This window comes from Lepidochelys olivacea, assembly GCF_965140295.1.
Source record: "Lepidochelys olivacea isolate rLepOli2 genome assembly, chromosome: 10".
Taxonomy (NCBI): Eukaryota; Metazoa; Chordata; order Testudines; family Cheloniidae; genus Lepidochelys; species Lepidochelys olivacea.
In genome coordinates this window covers 18,262,008-18,289,084 of record NC_140420.1, presented here as the reverse complement: position 1 = coordinate 18,289,084, position 27,077 = coordinate 18,262,008, and the positions used below count along the sequence as shown (strand labels likewise).

The 27,077-nt window shown below is 43.7% G+C and overlaps 1 protein-coding gene across 6 annotated transcripts in view; it reads right to left on the bottom strand.

Annotated features, from left to right (window-relative positions):
* Positions 1 to 3,196: 3,196 nt before the first annotated feature.
* Positions 3,197 to 27,077, bottom strand: part of SYT17 (synaptotagmin 17) — a 116,984-nt gene continuing 93,103 nt past the window's right edge. For all 6 annotated transcript variants that reach the window (XM_084640875.1, XM_084640877.1, XM_084640880.1 and 3 more), the window contains one exon: positions 3,197 to 4,500. In XM_084640875.1, coding sequence (XP_084497001.1) covers positions 4,304 to 4,500 — 197 coding nt within the window. In that variant the 3' untranslated portion in view covers positions 3,197 to 4,303. The remainder of the gene's footprint in view (positions 4,501 to 27,077) is intronic.

Here is a 27,077-nt window from a genome sequence, read left to right as displayed (position 1 = left end):
TGGTTACACAGGGGCTGTAGTGGCAGTCTGTGCTCCAGCTGCCTTTGCTGCAGCTCAACCATACACTGGAACATACTGGTTTGGTCCTCCAGCAGCCTCAGCATTGAATCCTGCCTCCTCTCATCACGCTGCCGCCACATTTGAGCTTCAGCCTTGTCTTCAGCCCGCCACTTACTCTCTTCAGCCCGCCACTTACTCTCTTCAGCCCGCCACCTCTCCTCCCGGTCATTTTGTGCTTTCCTGCACTCTGACATTATTTGCCTCCACGCATTCGTCTGTGCTCTGTCAGTGTGGGAGGACAGCATGAGCTCGGAGAACATTTCATCTCGAGTGCGTTTTTTTTCTTTCTAATCTTCACTAGCCTCTGGGAAGGAGAAGATCCTGTGATCATTGAAACACATGCAGCTGGTGGAGAAAAAAAAAGGGACAGCGGTATTTAAAAAGACACATTTTATAAAACAGTGGCTACACTCTTTCAGGACAAACCTTGCTGTTAACATTACATACATAGCACATGTGCTTTCGTTACAAGGTCGCATTTTGCCTCTCCCCACCTCGTGGCTACCCCCTCAACCCTCCCCCCTCCCTGTGGCTAACAGTGGGGAACATTTCTGTTTAGCCACAGGCAAACAGCCCAGCAGGAATGGGCTCCTCTGAGTGTCCCCTGAAGAAAAGCACTCTATTTCAACCAGGTGACCATGAATTATATCTCACTCTCCTGAGGATAACACAGAGAGATAAAGAACGGATGTTGTTTGAACGCCAGCAAACATACACTGCAATGCTTTGTTGTACAATGATTCCTGAGTACGTGTTACTAGTCTGGAGTGGTAAAGTGTCCTACCATGAAGGACGCAATAAGGCTGCCCTCCCCAGAAACCTTTTGGAAAGGCTTTGGGAGTACATCCAGGAGAGCCGCCAATGCCAGGGCAAAGTAATCCTTTCACATGCTTGCTTTTAAACCATGTATAGTATTTTAAAAGGTACACTCACCGGAGGTCCCTTCTCCGCCTGTCAGGTCCAGGAAGCAGCCTTGGGTGGGTTCGGGGGGTACTGGCTCCAGGTCCAGGGTGAGAAACAGTTCCTGGCTGTTGGGAAAACCGGTTTCTCCGCTTGCTTGCTGTGAGCTATCTACAACCTCATCATCATCTTCTTCGTCCCCAAAACCTGCTTCCATGTTGCCTCCATCTCCATTGAAGGAGTCAAACAACACGGCTGGGGTAGTGGTGGCTGAACCCCCTAAAATGGCATGCAGCTCATCATAGAAGCGGCATGTTTGGGGCTCTGACCCGGAGCGGCCGTTCGCTTCTCTGGTTTTCTGGTAGGCTTGCCTCAGCTCCTTCAGTTTCACGCGGCACTGCTTCGGGTCCCTGTTATGGCCTCTGTCCTTCATGCCCTGGGAGATTTTGACAAAGGTTTTGGCATTTTGAAAACTGGAACGGAGTTCTGATAGCACGGATTCCTCTCCCCAAACAGCGATCAGATCCCATACCTCCAGTTCGGTCCATGCTGGAGCTCTTTTACGATTCTGGGACTCCATCATGGTCACCTCTGCTGATGAGCTCTGCATGGTCACCTGCAGCTTGCCACGCTGGCCAAACAGGAAATGAGATTCAAAAGTTTGCGGTTCTTTTCCTGTCTACCTGGCCAGTGCATCTGAGTTGAGAGTGCTGTCCAGAGCGGTCACAATGGAGCACTCTGGGATAGCTCCCGGAGGCCAATACCGTCGAATTGTGTCCACAGTACCCCAAATTCGAGCCGGCAAGGCCGATTTAAGTGCTAATCCACTTGTCAGGGGTGGAGTAAGGAAATCAATTTTAAGAGCCCTTTAAGTCGAAATAAAGGGCTTCATTGTGTGGGTGGGTGCAGGTTTACATCGATTTAACGCTGCTAAATTCGACCTAAAGTCCTAGTGTAGACCAGGGCATAGACGTGCTAATTTAAGCCCTGACACTGCAAGTTTTCCCAAATGGGTGGACCCCTGCACTCATATGGACACCCGCTGAAGTCCAACCCCATTGAAATCAATGGATATCTGCATGCGTGCAGTGGGTCTGCCTGCTTGGAGCAGCTTGCAGGATTGGGGCCTTATTTGGTGTATTGAATTTTTTTTAAAAATCCCAACTTGATTATCACACACATTGTAAGGAGAGTGATCACTTTAGATAAGCTATTACCAGCAGGAGAGTGGGGTGGGGGAAGGTATTTTTTCATGCTTTGTATGTATAAAAAGATCTACTCCTTCCACAGTATGCATCCGATGAAGTGAGCTGTAGCTCACGAAAGCTTATGCTCAAATAAATTGGTTAGTCTCTAAGGTGCCGCAAGTACTCCTTTTCTTTTTGCGAATACAGACTAACACGGCTGTTACTCTGAAACCTGTCATTATTCCTGAATGTTATGAACCTTTTCTGAAGGCTTTCAACTCCACATAGATCGAGATGCTAGAGCCTGAACCTGTATCTGCCTGCATACAGCTATGCATGGAGCCATGGGATGACCCAAGCCTTCACCTTTGTTTCACCTCCAGACTGAAAGGCTGGCTGGTTATTAAGGAATTACATTCAGAATGAAGGGCAGGCTAAGAGCCCCAGGGCTGTCTCTGACCATTCGAATTGGCCACAGGCATTGATGTGGCAGCATAGCAAACTCACACTTCCAGGCCGGGGCTTCCCATCACAACATTTCAGAAGACAAGAGGGATATTTCTCCCTCTAAAATGGAGATACAGAAAGAAAACAAAAACCAACCATCAGGTCACGCTTCCTTTAATTCCATTATTTATTTATTTGTATATGGACTCTGTAAACAAAGTGGTGAGATTTATGAGAATTTTGTGCTGATGTGGCCATTTTGATAGCCAAAGAGATGAAAATGTCAGTCCATGGGCCTGATCCTGTAAAGGGTTGAGCTCTGTGGGCCTGATCGGAAGCCCTTTGGAGTTCGATTCCTAATGGGTTTTGGATCAGAACCTATATGCAATTCGAATTCTCCTCCAGCAGCAGATTTACACCAGCATAACTCCATTGACTTCACTGGAGTTACTCGTGATTTATCCAGGGTAAGTGATAAGAAAATCAGGACCAACAACTTGGCTTTTCTTTGTGTTGTGCAATGGACATAACTGACCAAATTGGACACACAGCTGAGTCGGGCTAATAAGTACCACCTCAGTATACATGGCACAAATAAATAGATCTTTATTTTCAATAAATAGACACTCTCCATCATACCAGACAATATGCCATGAAAAAATGTACAGAAGCATCCAGCAAAACAGACAGCTTGACTGTAGCTAAAACTCACTCAGTGGTTTGAAAAACTATCTTGTTTAGTACATAAAACACAGAAAGACCCACTGCAGCCTGCTAAGAAGGGAATTAAAACCATGTGTTGTTTTGGGTTTTCTTATCTGCAAAAGCTCCCAAAGCCGGATCTTTTGCACAACATAAGAAAGGTCTTTAAAAGCTTGTCATGGCTTTTCCAGAATGCACTTTATTGAAAAGGTTTATTTTGCTATGTCATACTCTATCTACTTTACATACAGAGATTGCTATATTAGAGTGGCAGGGTCTCATTACTGACAGAACATTAGCTCCATGTTATACATGGTTGTATGTGAGGGCCTGTGTGTGTAACACTGCACATGTACACACACAAACACATACACACACCCAGACCCACAAAGGCACAAATACACACTAACAGGAGTTTAATTTTGTTGAACAAGTACAAAGACAAAACTGTAGTTAGAAGTGATTTTACCACATGTTCTATCATTTAAAAAAAATACTCTAGCCCATTTACCACATTCACCAAAGAGAACACACAAATACTTACATCTCCAATAAAATGAGTCATGGAGCGGTACTGTAAGGGTAGCGGAGGCAACTCAAAAAGTTTTCAGTTAACTCAGAATCTCCATGGCAGATCAGCCTATAATCTGCTCTGCAATACGTTGGAGCAGGTAAAGAACGCTTCTGCGTTAATAGTGACCTTTTGAATAGTCTCCATTATAATGTACGTGGATTAAAAACAGTGGTGTGGATGCAGCAGATGATGCAAGTAGTAACAGGTCCAACAGGCCACATTAGTAGTGACCCTGTGAAAACAATGGGCACATGAACAAGTGATACATGGTTTGCATTATGAAGGTTCACTGAGGCACGTAGGCTAACGCAGCCAGTTTGCTACCAGCAGCTGTAACAGTTACTTTCAATTCCATGGAAATCACATGGGAGCGTGTGTGGGTTTGATTTTTTTTCCTCAGTTGTTTGCTTGTGTTGGTGATGAAGGACCATTCTCACGTCACCTCAAGAGATGCTGGAGAGACGCGATCACACTCAGCCCGGGACCGCAGACTGTGCCATTGCTCCACCGCTGTCCGATGGGAATTGAGCATTCGACGCCAGTGGTTTGACTCTGGTGAGCCTGTCGAATACTGACCAATCACAATCCTTCCAACAAAGTCATTGCTGCTTTTCACGTTGTGGCCATAAACTGAAGAAACAGAAACGAAAGCGGGTCAAGATCAACACCTACAACAAACATCCCCATCACATCTACAGAAAGCCGCCTTTCTCTAGGTTACTAACACCATATTTGGTGAGTGCAGAAATCCCACCAGGCAGCAGGGACCATTTTAAAATCCAAAGAGCCATTTCGCAGTCAGATTTGTACAGGAATGAATCCAGGTAAATTGCAGAACTTATGTACAAACCAAGGAATCCTCATATCCCCACAGCACAGCGAAGAGCAGAATAATGCAGCAAAAGAAGGGAAAGATTCATGGGGAATCTAGAGCAGTCAAAAAAGGAGCTCAATAGCAAATGGTCCTCAAGAGTGAAATCCTTGCATCACGGATTGGGGAGCTTTGCCATTGACTTCAATAGGGCCAGGATTTCATCACTAGAGAATAACATCAGAGTAATGCAGTGCGGGCATAACCCAGAGACTGAAATCAATGGGAAAAGACTCCTCCTGACTTTGATGGGTTTTGGGTGAGGTCCTAAGATTAGCAGCACCTTTGACAGAAGGGAAGAAGGAATCGTCCTGCAGTAGATGTCTGCGGTGATGAAATGTATTTTTGCATTAGGCCATATGCCACATAGAGGACAAGGACAGGGCATAGAATATGGTATGTACAATTCTGGTTATTGTATGGAAAAGACTTTGCAAAAATTGAAAGCATAATGCCCGAGCATTTTTGCCTATGAAAAAGGTTATGCAGACCTGGTCAGCTGCTTGGAAAAAATAAATGTTATTTTATAGATTAAAATAAGATTCTAATCTGAGACAGATACCTTGGTGCCAACAGATTAGAGCTTGTTACAGTGATATTTAGCAAACAGGAAAAGTAAGGGGAAAACAACTAGCCCAGATACAATTATAGTAGAATTTTTTTATATAAAAAGAGGTTGAAATTTTGGTCCAAACACACTCTAAGGATGAAACAGGTAAATATAGTGAAGGATTTTAAGTGAACAGATGCTATATATACTTCTTTCATTTTCTAGTTGCAAATGTGCTAGTTAAAATGACCAGAGATCTCGATCTACAGAAAACAATCAGACTTGACAAGGCTGTCCAATGTGATGTCTATAAAGGGCCAATTTTCAGTAATTATCACTAGAGCTACTTGTGAATAGTCCAGCTAAGCAACAAAGAGGGAGGAATAAACTTAATATCCTGTTCCTTCTATTAACCTCCCCTAGTGGAACAAATGCCCACCCACAGCAACAGAAATCATCATTATGCAATATAAAGGCATGGCCCTGGAAAGCATGGAGCACTCCTGTGAGATTGGATTGAGGGCACTCAGCAGCTTGCAGGACAAAGTCCTCCATCAGTGCAGCAGGAAGGTGGATGAAGGGGTTTGAGAAAGCCAAAGGCTTTGTCTACACTAGCACTTTTGTCAGTCAGAAGTGTGAAAAAACACACCCCTGACTGACATAAGTTTCACCAAAAAAGCGCCGGTGTGGACAGCGCTATGTTGGTGGGAGACGCCCTCTCCCACCAGCACAGAGCAGCTACACAGGAGACCTTACAGCGGCTCAGGTGCACGGTACAGTTGTGCTGCTCTAAGCTCCATAGTGTAGGCATAGCCAAAGTCAGAGGATTCCCAGGCACTGGCTAGAATCAGAAGTATGAACAAAAAATCTTTAAAACTGGATGGATTTCTAGTCTTCCAGTATAAACTGATGTAGAATGTAACTCTTCCAGGGGATTAATGGAGCCAGTTACCAAGCACTGGATGCTCTATCCCTATTCCCTACAAGTGTCTTTTTATGTTTCTATATTTGCTATTATACTAACACCACTCTGTAAATAATGCTAATTAACTATGTATAATGTACTTTTCTTAGCATGCAGCAGAGATGGATGGCCTTTGGCTTGAAAACAATCAGAGCCTGAAGCTCTGGGCTTCCCCTTTTCTGTCCGTTTGGCTAATACATCATGCTGCCTCAACCTGCTAACTCAGGGCCCAATCTGGCTCCCATCAAAGTCAGTAGCAATATTGCCATTAACTTCAGCCAGTGCAGAATTGAGCCCCCTGTTCCTGCCTGGGCATGGTTGGTCACATCCCATTTAGGGTTACACATTCTTAGTTTATGCCTTTGGCATTATTCGCATGTTAAAACAGGAGCAAGCAGAAGCAGGGGATTGAACTGAAGTAGTGCCAGTCAAAGGGTTGCATATACAAAGTACCATCTGCAGATGGGGGAAGTTTACTCAGGAATCTCCAGACACAATGCCTGACTCATCATCACCTGGGGAACAGGGTTTTGCAAGGACAGGGCATAGACCTGTCCCTCTGCCCTGTTCCCTGGGGCCTCCTCCCCTCATGGCACAGGTAGGCACAGCTTACATACCGGACCCTGACACCCCTGGAGCAGGAGATACAGCCGCAGCTATCAGCATGAACTCCCACAGCACTCCCAGTGGAGCTCTCCCCCAACCAGCAAGCCATTCCCTCTAAACCTGCAGCTCTCCAAATGCATGATGTTCCTTACGGGGAAGCAGGGAATAATGCCAGCTCCCCTTTTCTATGCTCACCAGCCAGATTTGGGCTATATTTGTGGGATACATCTACTCTGTGCTGCATAATGGGGTTGGCGTGATCACTGAACATCCATTGGCCCAGGACATCTGGGTAAACTCTATCTTTATTACATAAATGGCACTGGTGCTTTAACTCCATGCCCAAACAGGGCAGAGAGGGTCTACTTTTAGGTTTTGGACACACACAGTAAACTGCAGGGAACTCAGATGGCCAAATTCTGTGTTTATTTAACCGTTCAACCCCATGGAAATGAACTGCGTTTAAAGGGGTATACAGCAGGCACAGAATTAAAGGCTGCTTTCGTCCTATTAGAATCCAGATCTGTGAGTCTAAATCTTTCAAACCACACGCTTAAACCATTCAGCCATCAGCTCAGGCAAACCTAACAACTAGCTCCCCAAATCCCAGTATATGCACCCTTTGGAAGTTTATCTATTTTGATTTTTGTGGCGGTGGGAGTTTATAAGGAAGCAGTGACCCGACTCTCGGCTACGTGGGTTTGAGTCTATAGCGGAGAGCGCAGTTTGTCTCAGTGGACAGTTTCACATGGTCAGTATTTCAGAAAAGACTCAATGCTGTAGCAGCCTGCCTTGAAAAATCTGTTAACTTTATATCTGAAACTACAGTACTGAGGACATATAGTGTCACTGTCATCTGCTGCTGGAGGAGAGACACCCCAAAAGTCATAAAGGCAAAAATGTGACACAGAAACACCTACAGATATTGCTTAAAACAGAACCCAGTCTATCACGTCAGGAAAGACTCTGGCAACGCTGTGTTCAATTATTTCTATTACAACAGCAAACCAGTGCCCCACTGTGCTACACCGGCACATGCAGAGCAAGAACCAGTCCCATCCCTGAAAAACTTAGTCTAAATATGTTACACATTTGCAATTATACCTTTGCTCTACAAAACTTTCAAAGAATAACAAATAGCCCAGAGGAAAATACTTGCCCTATCCATGTTTATGCAAGATTCTGAAACAAAACATTAGGCAATGTACTATGAGGAACAACCCAACAATGGCAGGAAGATGAACTAAATGACCTAATGGTCTTTAACTTCTCTATTCTATTCTGTATATGTTCTTACAGCGCCTTCATCTCCATAGTATCTGAGTGCCTTCCACAAGCTCATTTAGCAAAGTATCGGTCATGGGAGGTCTGGTTCTGGTTGCGGTTCCCAACTTCTCTGATACTTACGGTATATCCAGATGTAACTGATGTTCTACCAAACTATTTTGGAATATTTCTAGTTGAAACTACAAAAATGCATAAAAGTTTTCTCTCTCTCAAATTCTTGACAGTCCCAGTTTAGAAACAGTTAACGTCATTTTGCTGAACCTGTGCTATAGAAACAATATGAGCTCCAAACATGGAGGGCAGTGTTTGAAAAATCCACTTTAAAACTCTGAATGCCGTAAGTGTGTGTCTTTAAACTACAATCAATATTTATATTTGATTTATAACCCTAAGACAGGAGGTCAGATTCTGATCTCAGCTACACCAGTGGAGATCCGAGTAACTCGATTCGCTCGAAGGGAGCTACTGCAAAGGAAAGGATGGCGTAATGAGAATCACCCGTTTTGTGTGGAATGGCCACTCGTCAGCATGCAAGGCAGAATTTCAGACTATCCATCTCTTTAACTAGTACACAGCCTGTCAGAGTTATTAATGAGTTCTCATAGTAGGCAAAGCATCTCAAACATACCCAGCAGGACTATGAGAAATGCCTGAAAGATACCAAGGGGGATTTATTATCTGACAGTAAACAAACATGCAAAAAACAACAACAAAATTCCCCCCCAAAAAACACCCCCACCCAACTTCTATAATGGTATTTTTTCTCTTTGTTTCAACAACAAAAGAAGAAGCAGAACCTGAGACAAAATACCATGTAATTTAAACCATCAGGGATAGGATGTTCTACACTAATTAATCACAGCACAGATTAGCAAATACAAAGTATTCCAGGCAATAAAAGGTTTCTTAACAACCAGTTAATGTTGGGACTGTAAACTGAGTAGCTGAGTTCAAAATGTGGGGATCACTTATTGTTCTGTTGATGCGAGGCAGATTGGATTCCAGTGATTTTAAGTGCACAAGTTGAAACCTTGCCTTTTAAAGGATATACATTTCAAACCATTTTCTTTAATTCCAAGAGAACTACCTGAGGGTACAGCACTCGTCCCCCAGCCGAAGGAGAATTCCAGGGCTTATCTGGCAGAGTCAGATAATTAGCATATGGAATCTTTAGGGTAGCAATATGCTAATTATACTACAGCTTCCTACCACCATTATTAGTGCTGCTATTATTGCTAGCGCTGGTGCAGTTCCACGATTTCTGAAAAAGGGGAACAGAAATTTCCTGGTGTTAGACGTTAGACTTACTTCAGTCAGGTGGCATTTTAGGACTGCCACAGATAGCCCTGTCCTCTACTATAATGCCTACAAACAGTCTCAATGAATTCACACCTTGAGATAATAAAGGCTGCTGCTTGCTAAGATAAAACATATTTGTCTGCCAAAAATTCAAGTTAATTGATCAGTCCATGAGCTCATTTTAAAATTCTAGGCAGTTCATCATAGGGAGTGAATTGTTTTATTCTACTGTTAAAACTGTCAGCATTTGCTTGGTAAACCATCTGTAATGGCTCAGAGGAAAAGAACTGCTTAACAGGCACCACCAATCAGAAGGCTCTAAAGATACAGCTGTGAAATTAAGCCTCTTTTTAATCAGATCCAAGCGCTGAATTTCTTTTCCTGCTAATTTTGTTTCTTACAAGAACAGCTTGGGAAGGGAAACTGGAAGACTCCATACACAGGGGTAAGAGAAGCTCAAAATAAAAATGGGATCTTTGTAGTCTGCACCAGTTGTCCCGCAGATTGTACCAGTTAGATGTGTGACAGGTTTCCCTCACTGGGTGTATGTTATAATGTACTTCATCTCTCAACTACAGAGGAAGAAACTGTTGTTCATTACCTGCTTTAGAAGTAGAACTTCCTTTATCAGCATGCCGATTAAGCACTGCCTGGTGCATTGATAAGGGTGTGCTAGCCATTCTCCCTTCTCTACACTATTTATGCTCTCTTAGTAATTGCACACACAGAGGGTTGCTTTAAAGGGCAAATAGCACATGCTCTCCTTTCCCAACGTGTATATACTCAGAGTGCTGGTGAAGACACTCAGCTGCTTCAGACACGGCCATTGCTAGGTTTGTCCCATTATACACACTTGCAGGTCTCTGATCAATTTATTCACATTAAGAGAATTATAGTTTTGCCAAGGTACGACACAAGACACAAGCAACCCTAGCTGGCACAGTGATGCCACTGAGCACAACCTCTGTGACAGGAATTACTCTGGCCAGGCAAGATTCCACAGGGAGAGGTGAGAGAAGCTGACCAGCAGCATCCATTATCAGACAACGAGCAATGGCTTCTAATGGTCACATCGGTGCTAGCTGAGGAGATAAAAGTGCCCCAGACACACAGGGATGTTCTGAGTGAGACAACTGCCCTGCGTACTATGGATATATCCAGCCTACCTGCCTTCAGGCACGGGGAAGAGGCTCCAGCTCTCTTTCCGCCTCCCTTGTGCACCAGAGTGAAGCACATAAGCACTCATAATTGGGATTGCTTCAGACGAGGCAGCTCTTGTAGGTGTTTGTCTCTGTCTGAGGGGTTGGAGCAAATGCGGTTGTATCGCAGAGCTTGGCTGTAGACAATGGATCGTGTGGTGTGGGCAGGGTGAAAGCTGGAGGTAGGAATAGCGGTCAGGAAACCTACTGATCGCTATTCCTACCGACATGCCTCCAGCTTTCACCCTGCCCACACCACACGATCCATTGTCTACAGCCAAGCTCTGCGATACAACCGCATTTGCTCCAACCCCTCAGACAGAGACAAACACCTACAAGATTTCTATCAAGCATTCTTACAACTTCACACAGTAGGCTACAGAACCGCACCCCCCCACTCCTGTCGTAGGCCACTAACCTCTGTCCTCAACACTTGATTTAAAGACTTCAATTAAACTGGTTATAGGTCTGCAAACCTGATAACCCGGCAGGGCTTTTTAAAGCATAAAATAAAGTCATTTTCTCTGGATTCCTCCAAACTCAGTCAAGCTCTGGTTATGACGAGGTAGACATTTATTTTCCATTTTAATAATCTCTCTTCCTAACAGAAATTGCACAACCGGATCCCATGAGGTATTTCTACATGATAGTAGTCATTGCTGTGACAACAGCATCCATTTCGAGGCCAAGATAGAGCAAAAAGCAATTAAAAAAAGAAGAAAACAGGTGACAACATACTGTGCTAATCAAACTAATTCCATCTGTATCTGCACATACTGCAGCTGGTCATTCTGGAATAAAAAGGGTCCCCTTACCCTTTTCATGGAAATGTTGAAATATACATGAAAATTGTGTTCATTTCTGTGCACTAAAAGGACTGCATTTTTAAGGATGAACAATATGGTGCAAATAACATATTTGTATATTATATATTTACTTGTGTTCTTCCTAAATGCTTTTTTCCTAACTAAAGTATTGATTAGACTTTGTGCACTGTGATGAGGTTTTCTCCAAATTCAGTTGTGAAGGATTGGGACCAATGGATCCAGCCACGTAACTCCTACCTCCCACGAGCCCTCATGTAAGTACTCCTGATGACATTGCCCACCTTCCATGCCCAGTGTCCAGTCTGAGTAGCCAGGCCAGGCACTGGGTAGATGTGTGGAGAGACCTCCTTCCAAGCCTGCAGAGTATCTGCTGAATGGCTCTAACAGGCTACTTCAGTGCTGTGCATGTTCCTAATGCAGAGCCCCCTGGTACTGGCCATTGGGAGATTCAAGCAGCAGCACATTCCCAGCCATGTTCATCTCCTAGCCAGCCCATGCATTGCCCCCACCAGCCCTCTCTCTGCACGCTGCGACACAGGGGTCCCCACAAAGCTGTGTGCTGGGGAGCAGTCTACGTGACATCTCTTGTCCCCTGTGCATTGGAACCATATAGCTTCACTGCTAAGAAGGCCTCAGTGAATAGAGGGCAGTGTGTTTTCCTTAGTGAATAGGAACATTTCACTAAGGTCACAACTTCATTTGGCACAGAACATTTAATGGGACCTGTGCACCCATGACCTCCAGTGAAGTAAACTCTCTCCTGTGGCATTCTCAGACCCTTTAGGCCACATTCTCAAAAGAGCTCAGCATGATGCACGGGGGGGGGGGGGGGGGGTTGGCTGAGCTCTTCTGAAAATCTGCACCTACTGTCACAATGGGAGCTGGTGGGTGCAGAACTTTCTCAGATCTGGTTTTGTGTGCCCACTGCCCTCTTCAAAGACTTCTCCATGATCTCACTGGTCTTCTAAAAAAAACCCATGCAGACAATCCTGTCTCCTGATTATTTGCAATTGCTTTTCATTTGGTAAATGTTGCTAATGGTTTAAGGAGGTTTCTTTCTTACAAGGCCAGTTAGCCTGTGGGCAAAGTGACTCATTCCAGCCTCCTCTAGCTACACAGATGTAACTCAAACTTGTGCATAGGCTGTGCCGGTGTAAAAGATGACTTGCAAGGGTGCAATTTACCCAGGTGTCAAACACTAATGGTGCAAAAAGAACCTAACAATGTAGGCAAGGCCTAATTGAGAAGTGCAATAAAAGGGAAGCAGTAAAACAACTTTAAGGAGAAAACCACCCAAATGGCATAGTTATAACAACAGTGCCCAGCCAGCTGCATACAGTGCCCTTAGATCCAGTACAATTAAAATAAATGGTTGTTTAAAACACTACAGTACTTTCCTCTTTTAGAGGAGAGACGGCTCTTTTTTGGCTCATGCTCAATTTGAAAATACACCCCATGGAGTGTGCATAATGGAAAATGAATCAACTACATGTGGGGATGGGGTAGAAAGCAGATAGGATGAGCGAATTAACTGCTTGTGCACTCCAGGCTCCCCAGAAAACCAATGGAAACGGTACCTAGCTCATTAGAGACCTCTTCCGTTTGCATTACCATAAAAATCAAATCCACTGGGCTCAGCATGTTTGCCACTATGTAATATTAAGCTGACTTTTGCATACTGAATATTTTGCCTGTACAGTACAGATTTAAGGGCATGATCCTGCCATTCTTGCACAGAACTTCCACTGACTTGCCTGTGATATCATTTTTCTTATCAAACAAGACGTTCAATTTAAGCAAGTCTCATTGAAAAGTTGGATTGGAAAGCATTAGCAAGCACAGATTTTAATAAGTTGGTATTAAAATAGAGATTCCTCCTTTGAATGATCATAATAGTTATGAAATAATCTGCACAGAGGTCCTCATTCAGCAAGGTACTTAAGTATGTGCCTAACTTTAAGCAAATGAGCAGTTCCACTGAAATCAATGGGGCCACTAAAGTCAGTGAGGCTATTTACCTGCTTACAGTCAGGCAGAGGCTTAAGTACCTTGTTGAGCTGGGGCAGTAAACACATATATCTATATCTATATATCCTAATATAAGAAAAATATGTCAAACTGAGTTATTTAGCAATTACTGTATCAAGCGTTACGTATAAACAAGCAGGAACTCTGCTGCCCCCTGCAGGCGAACAGGTTCAATACCCAAGTAACAAAATAATTTAAAATTAATAAATGGAATTATTTATTAAGCACCTGATCTCAAAAGTCAATGGGACTTGCACGTTCTAATCAACTTCTCTCAGGATCAAGCCCTAAATCAATTACATAAAGAGATGTTGTACTAAACTGTTTAACTCCAAAGGAAAACAATAAGAGAGAAAATAATGAAATGAATGAATCCTTATTAGTTTATCATCCATGATATAATTTCAGTAGCTTCAGGAGTCCCTCCTTGCTTCAAATGGAACGTTTCCCCTCAGTTAATCTGAATTCCCCATTAATTCGTCTCTACCGTACGTAATTCATTTCCTAACAAATTTTACCAAAGTTTTGTTTAATGTATTTGCTTTCACATTGCATATTTTAAAAGCCTTTAAATAATTAAGTGCTGCTTTGTGCACATCACATGCACATATCTGCCACAAGAAATTGCACCACAACTCTGACAGTACACCCAGTATGACAATGGAGCCAGTCCAACACTGCCCTGGGGCCATTTCCTACCTACCCAAACACAGCCAAGCAAACTACATGGGCAAAAGGAAACCAAAACAGAATAAGAAAACCCTGAAGTTTTTCTATTTTTATCAGTACAATATAAACCTAATTTTTTCCCAAACTCTATTTAGCAAAACTCCAGTTTCATCTTTTAGTTCCCTGGGGCTGTTCTGGGTGAGACCACCCCCTGGTTATGCAAATAATTTGCTTTAAAGCTATATAAGAGTTTATTAATTATTATATGTATATTATTGGTATTACAATAGCACCTTAAGGACCCAACTGAGTTCAGGGCCCCACTATGTTAGGTGTTGTACAAACACATAGTAAGTGACATTCCTACCCGATGATGTGAGGTGATGAGTCATCCCCAAACTAGAGCCTGATCCGGTACGTGGCTGAAGTCGTTCCTGTGCCAGGCTCCAGCCAGGCCACAAGTCAGGACCTGACTCACAGGGCAGGTATTTAAGCTTCACAGGAAAAACAGCAGCTCAGTCTGCCCAATGTAACTTCATGGTTTTTAACTCTCCCCTGCCTGATAGTGGTGGCAGACTCCCCAGTCCTTAGGCTGCTCCAGCCCTGTTCTGTTCTTCCTCCAGTCCAGCTCCCAGCCCTATGATTGCTTTGTTCCTGTTCTTGTTTACTTATTCCAGCTCTAACCTCTAGCTCTGATTCCCAGCCCAACTGCCATTTCATCCACCACTAGTCCCAACTGCCACTGCTCCAACCACTAGGTATGACCCTCCACATCTCAGTTTCTGACAGATAAACAGACAAAGGGTGGGGAGGGAAAGAGACTTCCAGGTTCCCCAGAAGCAGGTCAGTGCCAAGATTAGAACCCCAGGTCTCCTGACTCTCCTGTCCTAACTACCAGACCACGCTCCTGCTCTGAAATGTTCAGTGCTCCAGTTAGCACAGCTTCTTTAAAGCCAGTTGACATTTTCTCCTTTACACTCCTGAGCACCTGAAATCTTAGGCTAAATTAGGGATTAACTGTACTTTTTGAACTGCAGACATCAATATTAAAAAGCTAGTTAGTGAAAAGATCACAAAGTTAAGAATGGTTTCAGAGTAACAGCCGTGTTAGTCTGTATTCGCAAAAAGAAAAGGAGTACTTGTGGCACCTTAGAGACTAACCAATTTATTAGAGCATAAGCTTTCGTGAGCTACAGCTCACTTCATCAGATGCATATCGTGGAAACTGCAGCAGACTTTATATATACAGAGAGAATATGAAACAATACCTCCTCCCACCCCACTGTCCTGCTGGTAATAGCTTATCTAAAGTGATCATCAGGTGGGCCATTTCCAGCACAAATCCAGGTTTTCTCACCCTCCACCCCCCCACACAAATTCACTCTTCTGCTGGTGATAGCCCATCCAAAGTGACAACTCTTTACACAATGTGCATGACAATCAAGTTGGCTATCACCAGCAGGAAAGTGAATTTGTGTGGGGGGGTGGAGGGTGAGAAAACCTGGATTTGTGCTGGAAATGGCCCACCTGATGATCACTTTAGATAAGCTATTACCAGCAGGACAGTGGGGTGGGAGGAGGTATTGTTTCATATTCTCTCTGTATATATAAAGTCTGCTGCAGTTTCCACGATATGCATCCGATGAAGTGAGCTGTAGCTCACGAAAGCTTATGCTCTAATAAATTGGTTAGTCTCTAAGGTGCCACAAGTACTCCTTTTCTTTTTTAAAGTTAAGAATATACAGCCACGACGGGATACTAATGATATGCTACTGGTGAACAACGATTAAGACCCTAAAATAAAGAGCACCCCTCATAGCAAGATTACAGACAAAAAACCATGATGTTGGACGTGGCATGGAAAGTCCCTTGAAAACCCGCATGTGAAGATGACAAAGAAATCGTGTCATTTTAAAGCCACAGTACTCGCTAACCTTTCCCCCCCCAAATATATTAAGGGTTATGTTGATATACATATATTAAATTATGATACTGAAACATAAAGATTAAGAACTGCTAAATGGTAAAATTAAGAGCTTAATTAGTTATACTTTAATAACTTATAATTATGGAAAGTGAATGAGTTTAGATAAGGTAACACTTGTCTCAGCCAAAGCCTCAGCCTTACTTTGTCTGGCTTGAGTGTTATTTTGCTATTTTTCCCCTCTTACATAGATTTTCTTAAATAATGCTATTGCTGGCAGAACAAGGGATGGTTTGTTCATGGCATATGTTGTGTTTTAGGTCAAAAGCAAAGTTAATTAGCATGATCAATATACATCCCTGTAATGCTAAAAGTCCCCTTTCCTGGGAAAAATAACGGCAAGATGACATGAATACATAATGCAATGAAAATGGTATAAACAGCAAAAGCTGTGTAAATTGATGCTTGCTCATATGTACAGTATGGTTACATAAGACAAATGCTTAATGCTGATTGGAGAAAAGCTAATGAATATGTAAACGTAGAAAGGTATGCAAAGGAGGAGCCCTAACAGGAGAAATAACAGACTAGATAATGAAGTAATGAGACAGAAGGACCAGACCTGACGCATCAACAACCCTTGTGAAGTACAGGAGAACTTCCCAGTACCCCAGAATTCAGTGACATGGGCCTCTACCTATTCCGTCTTATCATCTGGCATAAATATATGTTCAGACACTACAACTGATAAGGATTCCGTCTGCATTTTATAAATAAAGATGAAAATTTAAGCCTGAATAGGGTGGACTCATGACTCAGTTTCCCAGCTTATGGTCCCAACAACTGATTCACGAGTATGGAACAAATTCTGCCTTCAGCTATGCTGAGGCAACTCTATTGAAGTCAACAACTTCAGTGTAACTAGAATTCAGCCTATATCATTTATCAGAGAAAAAAGAAAACCAGAGACAAGAGGCAGTGGTTTGACATTTATGGATTTGGTCTAAGTGAGTCTGTGAACTGAATGTAAAATTCATTTCTCAGAATTTTCCTTCATTAAGCTACTCTCTGCAACATCTGCTAATGTTAAACTGCAGATGGAATTTTAATCTCCATAGCTAGTCATTGAACGCTTGTGCTAATGTAGGGCTGCTGGGATTGATGGTGCAGAGAGTGCAATGCTTTCTAAGCAATACGTCTCTATCATCCAGCTGCTGCCCCCCACAGGATAACAATACTAACCAACTTAAGGAAACTCTGCCTTGGCAAAATTATTTCCTGCTCCTGTTCCTGCTGCAAAGACAGCCCCATACATTGGCCTGCACAGCATCTGGACAAAAGAAAACTCAAAATATGCGATTGCCCACGGGATTCTCAAAAAAGGGTTGGCTGCTGGTGTATGAAGTTGGCCTAGTAAAAGATACTACCTCACCAACCGTCTCTCTCTAACGCCCTGGGACCAACATGACGACAGCAACACTGCATATTTGGAATGTGAAATTCAGGCATGGCCCTGGGAATTCCCTGACTGAGCCTATAAAAGTACTGCACTGGATTTTGTGGGCAACATTGACTACCATGATATGATTATGAGCTCAGTGAAACCTTGGTTTGATTTAAGTTAAAACCCAACTGAGATTGATAGGTGTGAATTCCCCAGTCAATTAACATAACTGAGCATAAGGCCGATACAGAATTCAATTAATAAAGACGTTAAAAGGGTAATATAATTAAAGCTAATGAACATGAGGTTATGGAAAATATCCAGTTAGTTTGACAGGATATATTTTTGGTGAGATTACAAATTTGGTTGATCAAGGCAATAGTGTTGATGTAATATGTTTATACTGCTGTAAGGTATTTGACTTGCTACCACAGGATATTTTGATTAAAAAACTAGAACAATATAAAATTAACATGGCACACATTAAATGGATTAAAGCTGGCTACCAGATAGGTCTCAAAATATAATTGTAAATGGGGAATCATCATCAAATGGGTGTGCTTCTAGTAGGGTCTCACAGGGGTCAGTTCTTGGCCCTGTGCTATTTAACATTTTTATCAATGACTTGGAAGAAAATATAAAATCATCACTGACAAAGTTTGCAGATGACACAAAAATTGAGGGAGTGGTAAATAATGAAGAGGACAGTTCACTAATACAGAGTGTGACAAAGTTGGGGAATTTTGTAGTGTTTTACATAAATAGTGTGTGGACACCTCAGTTCCCCTGTGTGCTGCATGTTTAACAAGGTGGTGGGAGAGGGTTTGTTGTTGCAGAGGACCAGGTGTGACCTCGCCTAGCAGCTGGGTCCCAGGACAATGGCCTGGAGATGGGAGACCCTAGCAACCAGTGACCTGATGACCAGGAGGCCCAGCCCAGCTTGGAAGGACGCCAGTTCTGGCCAGCTGGAGGACAATGGGCTGAGGAGAGAGGACCCTGGTGACCTGACCAACCAGTTCCAGCCAGAGGGGAACAAAGGTCAGAGGCGAGAGGGCCCCAGTGACCTGTTTACCTGGGACGGAAGACAAAGGGACCTGGGAGGAACTGTTGGGGTACGGTGATATAGGATGCCTAAGCTGGAAGGAGGGGGCTGCTGGACTGGGGAGAGAGAGCAGCCAGAGCCCACCTGGATGGAGGAGCGACCTAGATGTACTGTGCTGAGGGATGCTAGCCCTGAGGGCCCAGAGAGTTTCCTGTGCTGAGTTCAGATGCTCAATAAATCTTTCTGTTTTACACTGGCCGAGAGTCACTCCGGTCTAGAGATCAGAGATGCATTATTCCCTCTGGGGGTAGAGGCCCCGGGGGTCCAGAGTGAGTAGACTCCCTGAGGTGGCCCACGGCGAGAGACAGGCATACTCAAGGCTCAGAGAGGTGCGGTTCCAGGAGGCGGAGGAATCTCAGAACAAAGAATGGAGGCCATATTTACAGGATGGGAGTCTCTATCTCTGGGAAGCAGTGACTCTGAAAAAGATTTTGGGGGTGGAAAGTGGATAATTAGCCGAACATGAGCTCCCACCGTGATACTGTGGCCAAAAGGCCTAATGTGATCTTTGGATGCATAAACAGGGGAATCTTGAGTAGGAGTAGAGAAGTTATTTTACCTCTGTATTTGGCACTGGTGCAATACTGCGTCCAGTTCCGGTGTCAACAATTCAAGGATGTTGAAAAATTGGAGAGGGTTCAGAGAAGAGCCACAAGAATGATTAAAGGATTAGAAAACATGCTTTATAGCGATAGACTCAAGGAACTCAATCTATTTAGCTTAACAAAGAGAAGGTTAAAGGGTGACTTGATTACGGTCTTTAAGTACCTACAAGGGCAACAAATATTTAATAATGGGCTCTTCAATCTAGCAGAGAAAGGTGTAACAATCCAATGGCTGGAAGTTGAAGGTAGACAAATTCAGACTGGAAATAAGGAGTGAATTTTTAACAGTAAGGCTAATTAAGTGTTGGAATAATTTAAAAAGGGTTGTGGTGGATTCTCCATCAGTGGCAATTTTTAAATCAAGATTGGACGTTTTTCTAAAAGATCTGCTCTAGGAATTATTTTGGGAAAGTTCTCTGGCCTGTGCTATGTAGGAGATAAGACTAGATTATCAGAATGGTCCTTTCTGGCCTTGGAACCTATGAGAGCCCTCACCTAAGAGAAAGAGTATGTGGACCCACCCAGGAGTTTTGTTGAATATTGTTTTGGGTAAGGGGGTGGGGGATGCGTAGACAGAACAGACAAAAAATCTGGGGGAAGGAGAGAGAGAGAGAGCGTGCCTGAAGGAACAGCTGAAAGCACATGGCTGACCCTGGAAGAAATATGGGGAGAGGTTTTTGGAACAGTGGTGCAGGCTGAGAAGAGTGCTCTTGGTGCTGTCAGCAAAAGACACTGTTTCCTGCTATTTGATTCCTTGGATGTTCAGAGACACAGGGTTTTGTACATTCTTTGCAAACAAATAAAATCGCACCAAAAAAATACCCGTCACCAATTTCTCCTCCTAACGGGAACAACTTACTAGACCCTGAATTTTTGCCTAGCCATTTGGGTCAAATGGGAGGCAGCCTCTATCAGTGCAGTGATTATATTCTGGAATTTCCACCTCCAGTTCACATTGAATGTCATCTACTCATGGTAATGCTGGTAATGCTACACAAGCCCTAAAAGTTTCTCCTACACATGCTACTGTCGCTACTACATATTCTTGGGAGGAAGGACAAGGGACCCTATGGCACAGTGCTGGGACTCCTAAGTAGCAAGAAATGTGTAAGCACAGACACCTGTCAAGATCTTGAATACAGCCAGAAATGACACCACAGGAAATATGATCCCAGAATGAGTCAGAACAAAATACTAGCTATACCAATTTTTCAATTTAAAACAGAAGTTGGTAAAGTGAATACATGCAATTTCACATGAGAATAGGCCCGATCATCTCCTTCTCTTACCATCTATTCCCTGCACCATTGGACCCGGGCCCAGCTAAGCACTTAAGCACGTCAGTGACTTTAAACATATTTCTATACTTCAAAGGAATTACTTATATGTCTAAAGGTACCCATCTGCTTAAACGCTTTTCTGGGTCAAGACCTTACTACATATGCAGTCCACCCTCCCCTCCCCACCCAGCTACCTTCGAGACCAAACTGAAAGAATTGTTGTCTGTGGTGATGTTCCTATTTGTAAACCTTGACAGAATAAAAACAGAATTAATCCATGCTAACCTCCAACTCTAAACATTGCATGAGGTCAGTGTTAGTCAAATGGAAGACAACAAAATTAACAGTGAAAGATGCTTTATTTGCAGTCATTCCTGTGTGTATTACAAACAATAGAGAGGGGGAAAAAACCTCTATGAAATGCTACTTGACACTTTCCTGTTAAGCAGCACTTCATGGCATTCACAGCAGCAAATCAATTATCCAAGAGGGGGCATTTTTTTCTCTGGGCCCTATTGTTTGTTTTCTAATCAAGCAGGCAAATAAAATTGGAATTCATGGGAATTTACCTAATGACCAGAGAAACCTCTCAACTACTGGGGTTGTGCAAACATCATGCTCTGTGAGGTGATCTGTTAAAACTATCCATGCACTACAGATTAGAAACAGGATATTTGTTCCAAATACAAGTGTAGAGAACAAAAAGAGGCTTATATAGTGTGAAATATAAATCAAAAGGATGCACTGGCAAAAGCAAAGGATGCTGTGCAGAAGAGTTTGGAATCTATTCCACTGCATTTACATAGAATTCATCTCCTGCATCAGTTCTTTGTATTTTCTTTCCCCCCTATTTCTAAATCCATTTGAATTAAACAGATGAGCACGACCAGATACTGATTCTCCTTTCGCTTGCACTAGTTTCATATTGGGACAAACCCACTGATTTCACCCAAGTTACTCCTGAGTTATCCAGATGAAAGCAAGAGCAGAAACAGGGCACTCGGGATTATTCCTGAGCTGCACAGAGCTCACGTTTGCAGCAGATGGACAAGGAGGCAAAGACTATTCAAAGCCACCTTTCTACCTCTCCAAATCCTAGAGGTGGTTGGGATTGAACTGGTGCTCGGCTCTTGTGCCAGAAAGGATGACCAGAGCATGAAGCACAGCAGCTCTGCTCCTTCTGCCCCCTGGAACACCTCCTCCTACCCCAGAGTGCTCTCTACACAGCAGGGTGGAGGCACCAGGAGAGCTGGCGCAGAGGGGGCTAGCATCAGCTTTATGCCAGTTGAGGATTTCCCGCACATTGGAGCAATGCCCATTTAGCTCAGGTTTAAGGTCACTTTGCACCATCCCATAGGCGCAATGGGACCCTAGCTGGGCTGACAATCTGGTTCTGGGTGGTTACACATCACCTGACATTTTGGGGGAAAATCCTGCATTCCTATTTCAGGCAATACTCCCCCTGAAGTCGTGTGAAAGAATGCAGGATCAGACCCGAGTGCCTCAGGCATCTTTGCGGGGCCTCCAAACACAACCAGTGGCTTTGTTTACAGATGTGATCTGGCTCTGAGGACCCAGCAGTAGGGCTGTATATGGTAAGCCTGAGCATGCAAACACACAGCACAGCATAGCCCCCAGCCATCTGCATGTCTAGCAGAATAAGCTAAACTTGAAGGGGTATATTTTCAGGCAGTTATGAGGCCAGGGCTTATACCTGCATTTTGTCACCTGCACAGTGAATAGGGTTGCCAACTTTCTAATTTCTGAAAACTGGACAGTACAGCAGGAGAGCCAGAACCTGCCCGCTCCCTACCTCTTCCCCCGAGGCCCCGCCCCTGCTCTACCTCATCCCCCAATCCCTGCCCCCGCCAGTCTCAGCTCTCCCCCCTCCTATTTCCTCCTCCCTCGATCCTGTCCACCTCCCTCCCCGCAACCAGCTGGGCTCCCTCTGCTCCGGGCTACGATGGGAGCCTGCCCACCCATGAGGTGCAGGTAGGAGGTGGCCCCACCTAAGCAGGGGCTGGCATGGGTTGATGACCCAACGGCTCCTCCCTTGCCGCCCCCCGCACCCCAACCTGTGGTAAGTGGACTTTTGGTGTCCGGTCAGTACATGTGACCGGCCACTGTACAGGTCCCCTTTCAACCGGACTTTCCGGACTTAATTAATTAGCCTCTTACTCCACCTTTTCATGTTCTCTGTATATATATACACATATATCTTCTTACTATATGTTCCACTCTATGCATCCAATGAAGTGGGCTGTAGCCCACGAAAGCTCATGCTCAAATAAATTTACTGGTCTTTAAGGTGCCACAAGTCCTCCTGTTTTTTTAGTGAATCACAGGCATCAATATGAGTAGTTACTCCTCTAACCTCTGGATTTACAAACTCCCTTTGGGATGCCGTGCCTCAGATCACACTCACAATGGAACTGTGGGTGCATATTTTGCAGGTACAAATCAACACCGCAAAAGGAGAAGCCTCTATCTCCAAAAATCGTTCCTAGTACCAGAAAATGTCAGGGATCGCATTGAAACCCAGTTCCAGATAGAATATTTGAATAGAATATTTCACTCTGGAGTTTAGGAGGGGAATATCTGCGCTGATTTTAAAACTGTCGCAGGAAAGGTAATTATGTTATCAATTTCACTGCAGACAGTTTCATTAAGAGAGAAGCAGCACTGGAAACAAACTAAGGAGATAAAGGAATCTGATGGGAAAGAGAAATGTAAAAGCCGTATTTACATATGAAGAGTCTCGAATGTAATCCATTATTGCCTAGCCTTCCTCTGGAGGCAAACTGGATAATAGAGCGAATCCTTCAATACAGTAGCTATGCCCTTGCTATGCTGCATCTCAGAGTCAATGGTCTCCGGGTTACAGAGATAGACTCTGCCACCACATTCACATATATTATGTGACAATTATGGAAGCAAAGATAAATATCAGGTTGAATGAGAATGCTTTCCACACTCAGTATTCTAGTTATGGATACTTAGGGAGTTTTAGGGCATAGAGCATAGAATAGATACAGCCTAATAACAAACTGTAATGAATCCTTTCACCATAACAAACAAACCACAAGACAGATAAGCCAAAGAGGCAGAGAGACATAACACAGTACAAATAAATGCACTTGCAAAATTGGCTAGTAAATCAGCTTGTAAATAAGAGTTTTACTAAGTTATTTTTATTATGCCAGACTCAACAAAGGAATGTTAGACATACGGGAAAACCAGTTTATTTTATACTATGGCTAAAGTTGTACATACTCTGACATTTCACACCTTATTAACACATTCAGTTGAATCTGAGAGTCTAATTTTACCTTCTAATGAGATGATGCCACACTGACCAAGTTACAGCAATTGCGCTGCTCCGCAAGGACTTCTTGTTTTCATAGGTATTAATTTTAAAGAATATTAATATTCTTTCTTATTTAACTTATTAAGCCATTCAGCATGATATAAGGAGCCAAATTCCAAAGTGGAGCAACTCCACTGACTTCAGTGAAGTTATAGCAAGGATGAATCTGGTGAAGTTGTCTAGACTCCGACTGCCTGCTCTGCACTTAACTTCACTGGCCACATCTTAAAGTGCTTACTGAGAGCTGGATCCTGCAGGCTGCTGAGTGAAGCACAGAGAGCCAGAGGGCCAGAACTCCAGGTCCCGGGGCTGCTCAGCACTTGTGCAGGGTGTGAAAAAGTGCAGGCAGAGCTCAGCAGCGTGAGCAAGTGTCTATTGCACATGCTGGGGAGTAAAGGGCTTGTGAAGGACATGCTGAGGCTAGAACAAGATCAGGGCGGCTTGGGGGCTGGTAACAAGAGACAGATTCTTCCTCCTCTAGGTCACCGTTTCAAAATCAGTACAGAAGAGTTTGTGGCTGAAAGTCAACGCTACCAGAAAGTAGTGTGGTGGGCTGCTGTAGTGGTACATTACAGGAGTCAGGCAAATCAGTTGAGAACCTTGCCCTGCTACAGTCCAGTCCTATGAACAGAGGATACAGCTTTACCCTGAAAAGCGATGAAGTACTGTAACGTTTAAAAAGGAAGCCCCCTGAGGGAGCACCCTTCGCTAAAATGCCAGATGCACTGCAGGCTGGCCTTCATGGAAAAAGTTATGCCAGGAATGATAAGTCATGGGATCCTGTGGTTGTTTCTCCATCATTTCAGCGCTTATCCAATAGTACAATACCAGACAGGTGGACAGACTAAGAGGATTCAGAGTAACAGCCGTGTTAGTCTGTATTCGCAAAAAGAAAAGGAGGACTTGTGGCACCTTAGAGACTAACAAATTTATTTGAGCATAAGCTTTCGTGAGCTACAGCTCACTTCATCGGATGCATTCAGGGGAATTCCTTCTCAGAACACACTTTACATCCTAGAAACAAGGCTATAATTACTACAGAGCTCAACAGAAGGCAGAGTCACATCCTCATACGAAAAGCATCTCATGATCTACCTTGGGGTTTGGGAAAGAATGTTCATTAGATTCAGATTCTATCTATCGTTTCCAAGGCGTCAAGAAGGGATGTTCATTAATGGATACAGAAAAAAACCCACATTACTTTCTGGTTCATTAACAATATACCCATTTTTGACCAAAGGCTTCCATGGAGTAATCATTCACTAGCAAACCATGCACTTGAAAACGATTCATTAAACTCCCTTTACACAACTGGCTGCAGCTAGCTATATGCATGTGAGAAGGGAGTTCATACTTAACAGTAGTGCAGAGAGAAGGGAAAGGAAGCAGGAGAGGGATATATCATTCAATCCTGGCATGTGTAAATTTCTTTTTACTATTAGACCAGCATCATATGCAACTTGGAAGGTGGTTTGTATTCTGTTAATACTGATACATCCTTTACAGGAAAGCCCCAATTTGGTTATCTTTATAATTAAATCTTAGCTCAGATTTCTGGGGTTTTTTTTCAGACCTGTCCCCATTCCAAGCTTGGAAGCAGAGTTCAAGAGAGTGTTGTGCTGATACCATGTAGCCCAAAGAAGACAAGCAGCATCCCAGCTCCTTGCTGGGGAACTGCCACTGGAGCATTTTCCATTCTCAGTCTCCTGTCTGGGTCCAGCACCCGAGGGCTTCTATGATATCTGAGCCCCGTCAGTGAACAATCACTCTCATTTAAACCACAGGATCACTCAACTGCTCCTGATGTCTAGGATGAATTCACATTACACTTCTGCAATAGGTAGGTCAGCACCCTGCTGGCAGAGCTTATTCATACATTCCAAGGCCGTAAAGGATCATTGTGATCATCTGGTCTGACCTCCAATCATCATGTAGCTTCTCTTTCTTCATCTGCTTTCCCATGGCCAGATGGATTTAGAAAGCTTGCCTTTTACACTTTTAGTTAGACTAGAACAAATACATTGCCTGCCACTTTGTGCTGTGCTTCGGTTTATTTAATTAATTTTTAGCTATTATTTTTATAAGAAAGTCTCAGCTTGCAGTTTCCATTCTGCATGAATTCCTACTAGGGGTTAAGACCATTTCCCATTTATTGCCTACATGTCCCTGACCTACCAACATTGCGCCCGAAGGACCACTGTTCACTTTCCCTACATGTTCTAGCAAAACCACTAGGAACACATTCTGAAGCCTCAGGGACCTGGAAGAATGACCTGCCAGGAACATGAGCGATGCTGACAGCAATTGTGTGCTCCTGTTAGACCTTCAGATCAAGGGCTGTAGGGTGTGCGATGCACACATTTATAAATGTTGAGTTAAGGGTATTTTAAAAATCCTGACATAAAAGGCCAAATTATGATCTAAATGCAACGGGTGCAAATCCTAAGTGACTCCACTTACATCAATGGAGTTTCCTTTGCCTATGATAGCACTAAACAGATTTAATGGAAATCAGCTTCAGCCTTTGTGAGTCAGGTATGTAGAATCTTTGGAGACAAGGAACCCAGATGTTTCAGAAACAGCAACCTCCACTGGACCCAGGCTACCCAGAATGAGCTAATTTAAGGGGAATGAGCCCATCAAGGTAGGGAATTCAATAATGAAAGCCTGAGCCTGATAAAAGGCCATCAAGGGTATGTCTATACTGCAACAAAACACCTGCAGCTGGCTCGTGTCAGCTGACTTCAGCTCAGGCTGCAGGTCTATAAAATTGCACTGTAAACGTCAGGCTGGAGCCTGAGCTCTAGGACCCCACAAGAGGGGGAAGGTTCCAAAGCCCAGGCTCCTGCCCACCTCCAAACCTCTACATTGCTCTTTTATAGCCCCACAGCCTGAGCCCCATGAGCCTGTGCCAGTTGATCCAGCCAGCTAAGGCTATTTTATTGCAGTGTAGGCATACACCAATGCTCAGCTCCAGTGCGGTGCTCACAGCGATGGAGGAGCAGAACTCCCCAAGTCCACAGGCCCCAAGAAGAGGAGGCTGTGCAAACCCTGAGTCAAGGGGAGAGATTTCATGTCAAGTTTATTTGTGTTTAATAAAGTATCCTCCCAGCAAGAGAATTTTGTCTTACACCATTTTGGACTCTATGGAGTCCTGAGAGAAAAGAAACTCAGGCAGGGAGTAC